At 22.5% G+C, this 5,874-nt stretch overlaps 2 protein-coding genes across 2 annotated transcripts in view; both read left to right on the top strand.

Annotated features, from left to right (window-relative positions):
• Nucleotides 1–1,006: 1,006 nt before the first annotated feature.
• LOAG_11955 (hypothetical protein) lies at nucleotides 1,007–3,807 on the top strand (the record flags this gene model as incomplete). Its single annotated transcript, XM_003147471.1, has 7 exons — nucleotides 1,007–1,120; nucleotides 1,574–1,721; nucleotides 1,904–1,986; nucleotides 2,334–2,420; nucleotides 2,849–3,002; nucleotides 3,302–3,411; nucleotides 3,730–3,807. The coding sequence occupies 7 exons, from the start codon at nucleotides 1,007–1,009 to the stop codon at nucleotides 3,805–3,807; spliced, it is 774 nt and encodes a 257-aa protein (XP_003147519.1).
• A 971-nt stretch (nucleotides 3,808–4,778) lies between these two features.
• The window catches only part of LOAG_18289 (hypothetical protein), a gene marked incomplete at its 3' end in the record, with an annotated part of 1,726 nt that continues 630 nt past the window's right edge, over nucleotides 4,779–5,874 (top strand). The window contains exons 1-2 of the mRNA XM_020450950.1: nucleotides 4,779–4,904; nucleotides 5,719–5,804. Of these exons, the coding sequence (XP_020305321.1) occupies nucleotides 4,784–4,904; nucleotides 5,719–5,804 (207 nt within the window). The 5' untranslated portion in view covers nucleotides 4,779–4,783. The remainder of the gene's footprint in view (nucleotides 4,905–5,718; nucleotides 5,805–5,874) is intronic.

Below are 5,874 nucleotides of genomic sequence, written 5' to 3'. Positions count from 1 at the left end.
AATATTATAATGAAATTTTAATTTTTTTATGACAAATAAAAGGAACAAAAAACTATAACTAAATCAAAAGGAAAAAAAAAAACAACAAAAAAAAATTCCAATTCTTTAAAGAAATTGTTTGACAACTAAAAATTTGCTCAAATTTTATCTTAAAAAAATCAAATTTTAATGTCATTTAAATGAAATAAAATATTTTTATTGATAATACTATAATGAAATTTTATTTGTATAACTAAAAATTTTGCTCAAATTTCATCTTAAAAAAATCAAATTTTAATGTCATTTAAATGAAATAAAATATTTTATTGATAATATTATAATCAAATTTTGTTTAATATCTAAAAACTTGCCCATATTTTATTATAATCATATATGCCAAATTTACGATATCATTTTATACTAATTAATGCTTTAGCTAATAATCATTAGTAAATGTTTTAGTGAATAATTATTACAAACAAATTTTAAGAGTTTTTATAATTTAACTATTTTATAATGTTATTGCAAATTTTGTTGCATAAATTTTCAATTCTTAAAGAAATTAGCAAACTTTAATTTTTGTAAGAGTAATTCCATATTTTAACTTTTTTTTCCTTTTTTTTAATTTCTACTGAATGCGAATGTACGAATGTTTTAGTGTATGTATCAATTAAAATTTATCTTATTTTTTCAAAAATTTCAAATGTTTATGATAAATTAAATTGAATTGTAATCTAAAAACATATTGTAAGTAAATTTTAACATTAAGTTCCAATTAATAAAAAATATGTTAAGTAGTAAATTGAATTTCAAATTATTAAATTAAGTTTTTCAGTATCAAAAATGAATTTTTCCTTTCAAAGACTGTGGCAGAAAATAATTTTTATCATTGATATATTGTTATTTTGGAACGAAAATAATTAATAAAAATTAATTTAGCTAAAAGTACTATACAATATAATTTATCATTTACTCGTTAATAATATCAATGAATTTCAGTGCACATGGAAATAGTTGGTATTTGCATATGGGTGGCTTACCAGCATCAGTAAATAATGATGGTAAAGTTTGGGCATCTGGATCATTTAGCTTTCATGTAACATGCTTATTTGATTTTACTAATTATCCATATGATGAACAGGTAATTTCCATTTCCATTCCTTCAATTCTTATCAAATTCTAATTATCCATTTCAAAATAGATTTCAAAGTATTTCAATAATATTTCAATATTACAATATATTTTTTAATTCTAATTTTTCATTTCAAGTTTTTTTTTAAATTTTAACTATTTGAAATTTAAAATTCACTTTTTCAAAAGCATATTTGAAATGTATTTTTAGTACAGTTTTGCAATTTTTTTTTCATGTCATATTTCATCTTTGTATGATTTTATTAGTCTATTGAGTTTAATTTCGTACCTTACCTTCTGAACCATCAAGTGTAATACTTTGAAGAGGAAAGTTCATAAATTCCTTTCCTTTTTTTCTTTTTTGGTTGAATAAACCAATAAATTTTAATTTCCATTTCATACATTGTCAACTTTTTCCGAATTTAACCAACAAAATCTTTTAATTCATTGATTTTGATTATAGGAATGTCCTATTGTAATTGCTGATTGGATCTATGATCTTTCAAAGGTGAATTTATCAGATCCATCTGGAAATGTAGATTCGAATAAACCAGCAATTAAACTTAGTTATGATCCACTTGATAATGCCAATACGAAACGTCAGGTTGCAGGTACATACATATATGTATATATATTAAAAACTAAAAACTCAAAATAACTTCAGATCAGATTCCATATAGTTTGCTTGATAATTTAAAAGTTTCACCTTCATTTTCACCCTTTAATTCATTCCTAGATTTGTAAATTTTTAATTTAAATTATAAAATTGGAATTAGACAATTTTATTCTTCAGGTTGTTGGGAAGTAAAAGATACATGGCGTCGTCAGTGCTATTGGGGACCAGCAGGTTGTAATGATGAGCCACCAGATAGTCAGGTATGAAATATCATTGATATGATTATCATTTAAATTTTAATTGAAGCTAGTTTAGCAGTGATAATGATTGCGCAAAAGTATTGAAGTGTAAAAAGTTATCCAAAAAATTGAAATATTATAATCGTTCAATCATAAAAAAAAGAATTCAAGAAACATATAAATTGAGATATCAAATAGCTAATAACGAATAACCGGTAAGCAACTAATGAATTACCATAGGATCCATTACCATAAGATTCATTAAATTGAATGACCTAGAATACGGTAATGATGATTAACTGGGATAAAGATTATCAGGTTAATATATAAGGTTTTATAAATGTTTAAAATTAAATTATATGTTAAAGCCAGAATGGTTCTGGTCACTGATCGAATTTGGTGTTCGAATTAAGCGTAATGTACCGTATTTTGGTCTAACAATTATCTTACCAACTGTAAGTTAATAATTTACATCAAATAATTCATAAATTATAAGAAATAAAAGTTGATAAAAATATGATATTTGGGATATTTCTCCTTTTTTACCTAAAATAACACATTGCATTGAGGAATTGAATTAAATTGGAAGAGATTTTAATTTTTGATTTTAATTTTTGATTTAGTTTCATAGAATTTGTTATGTATAAATATAGCAACCTAAGAGGATGATAAGTTTTTGAATTTAAGAAAATGAAATGCTTTTGTTAAATATATAATTTGTATTTGATTATATTTCCATCAGTTCATCTCATCTTTTTAATAAAATTTTTTTAAATTAATTGCTATTTTCTGACCTTTAATCTAACAAATATTAATCAATGCTATTCTGTCGGATTATTTTTATAAAAAAAAAAAATTATTATTTGTAAAGATTTTATTTTAGATTATTACTTGTATTTTGACATTGATCATTTTTTGGATTGATACAATGTCATTAGCAATTGCTACAGCAGTTATGAATATACTCTTACAAGGATTGTATAGTTGGGAATTTATTAAAAATTTACCACCAGGAAGTGGTGGTGTACCAAAAATAGGTATATAATTGATATTTTTACTTCCATGTAAAATATGCATTAGTAATTTTTATTTTGCTTAACAAATTAAATATTTTAATTAAACACTTCAATATTTAAATAAATTAAAACAATTTAATATTTAATTCTTTTTTTTTCATATTTTAACTACATATACTCAAAAATATTCACAATCTTTCTTAATATCACATTCTTCAAAAATAAATTATTTGCATTTTAATTGGTTTTAATTTTAATTTAAAAGTTATTTTCAATTTTAAACCTTTTTTTTTACAACAAATTCTATTAATACATTTTAGTGTTATTTTATGGTCTAAATCTATCATTAACAGGAATAGCATTTATGTTACACGTTATTAGCGCTTATTTGGTATATATTTTACCGGAAAATTTAGAACTACCATTTCGGGTTAGACAATTTCTTACATTCATTTTAATGATTGGAAAATTATTGAAAAATTTTCGAAAAAATTGAAAAATTAGGAATTTTTAAATTTCATTTAGATCTAATTACAGCTTTGTTTTTCATTTCAAATTACTTATCAAGTTGCTTTTAAAAGATTTTTTCATTTGAAATTAATTTTAATCATTTGCGGCTAATTCATTAATTTATTATTTCGAATTAATTTTTTTTTATGACGATTAAATCAATTAAAGTGTTTCATTCTTTTTTTTTTATTATCAAATTGGATAATATTTAATCTTATCTATTGGAAAATTTTTTCAGTTAACTGATATAACTGAGCGATTGAAACAAATGAGGCCATTCAAAGTTGAAGGATTTTCATTCGATCCTCAAAAATAAGTTTTATTATTTTTGTGAATGTTTTTGCATAAATTTATTGAATTTTTCATTTTATTTTTATTAATTTCATCCCCTTAACGTAGCAATTGTCACCTTTTAACAAAAATGTTAATTAATTTAATGAAATATCATTTTATATCTTATACAGCATCAAATATACGTGACATTTTTTTAAATTTTTAAACTGAAAATTAAAAGTTGTCATTAAATTGAAGTGATGGAGACCATTGAATGCAAAGTTCAAATTTAGTAATTGTTTATATAAAATTTTATAAAATTGGCAAATTTATTACAAAATTTAGATGATATAAGATTGCTTGAAGTTAGTGTTGTCATATTATTTAGTTAAATCGAACAATATCAATCTGTTTGGTTGATTTTATAAAATATTTTAATGAAATTTTGGAAATTCAACAAAACTTCCTGTTAGCTGGCTAAAATTAATAATGGATCAATGACGATGATGACAATGTTGATGATGATGATGATGATGATGATGATGATGATGATGATGATGATATGATTGATGATGACAATGATGATGATGATGATGATGATGATAGTAGACTTAAGCTAAAATTATTAAAAATAACAATACCCTTTTTTTCAAAATAATATTAGCCAAGAGATAGTAACCAAGTTTATTATTAATAAAGTTTATACTAAGTTTAATTATGTGTTAATCATTGAATCATTTATTTATTGAATTTTACATAATTTACAATGGTATAAATGCATGATTTGAGCAATAATTCAAGCAGTGATTGCATCAGAATTTGAAGATTGAATAAAAATTAATATTTTTATTTAAAATATCCCATCAGTTACAGTGAAACTCATAAAATATTTTTTAAACTTTTAAAAATGCTTTAAATAAACTCCATAACCTGTAAATTTTAAGCTTTTAACTGGTGACTATGATGATAGCCAACAAGATTATCAAAGGCAACAACAATATGATAATAATATCATAGTGATGGATCAAAATCCTATATTTCCATCTTCTACTACCACAATTGAAGCAACAGAATTACAAATGAATCCTGCACTTACTGATGGTGAAAATATAGCATTGACTGATAACATCAATTTATCACGTATCATTTTTATTGGAATATTATATAAATTGATAAGCATAATTGGTGTAGGAAAAAATTTAAGGATGATAAAAATTATTTGAAATAGGAAAGTTATTTTAATTGTTATAAATATGAATAAATGATAGTATTCATTATATCAAGTAGAGGTTGAAGTTCTAAAATATTTCGTTTTATATATTTAAAATGGTTTTAAAAAATTTTTTTACAAAAAATTTTTTTAAAATTTCTGATTTTTTAAACATTTAAATTCTTTTTTTTTTAAAAAAAGAGATTAATATTTAAAGGTTTGATCTGTAAATTGGCATTTATCAAAAAAGCGTAACATATTCTCATTTTTAAAATTATTCAAATTTTAATTCATTTAAAAAGCCGAATTTCATTTTTTGCAAAAGTATGAAGTGATATGGTAAGGAAAAATTAGCGATAATTTGTGGTACATAAGCAATAATTGCTAAATTAGCTATAGATGTTTTCATGCTTAACTTTTAATGTTTTTACATTAATATAAAACTTTAATATAAAACTTTTTCTTTTCACCGAAGCATTTAAGTAAAGAAAATAAATGATAATGGAAATGTGGAGAAATACTTTTTTAACAAAATTTAAAACCATAATCAAATTTAATCAAAATGGTAATTTTAAAAGTTACAAGAATAAATAGAATTGGACATATTCTTCTTCATGTCAATTTCATACATTACATTTTACACGTAACCTTAATGGTTCATAAGAAGAAACGTAAAACATTACGTGAGAATTACGGGAAAAATGTAATGATGTCAATAATTTGGGAAAGACTTAAAATTTTCAGATGGCATCCATTCGCATATTCGATCACAAAACGAGAATGAGATAATCGTTGACACAAATGCAAAAACAACAAAAATTAGCAGCACAGTTGAACTTGGCCATATTGCTCAACAATTATATATTATCAGAAGATTGATATTTTTTATCTTCCTTATCA

The sequence above is a fragment of the Loa loa genome, assembly GCF_000183805.2.
Source record: "Loa loa unplaced genomic scaffold supercont3.248, whole genome shotgun sequence".
Classification (NCBI taxonomy): Eukaryota; Metazoa; Nematoda; class Chromadorea; order Rhabditida; family Onchocercidae; genus Loa; species Loa loa.
Note: the sequence above shows the minus strand (reverse complement) of the source record. Positions and strands in the feature narration are given on the sequence as shown.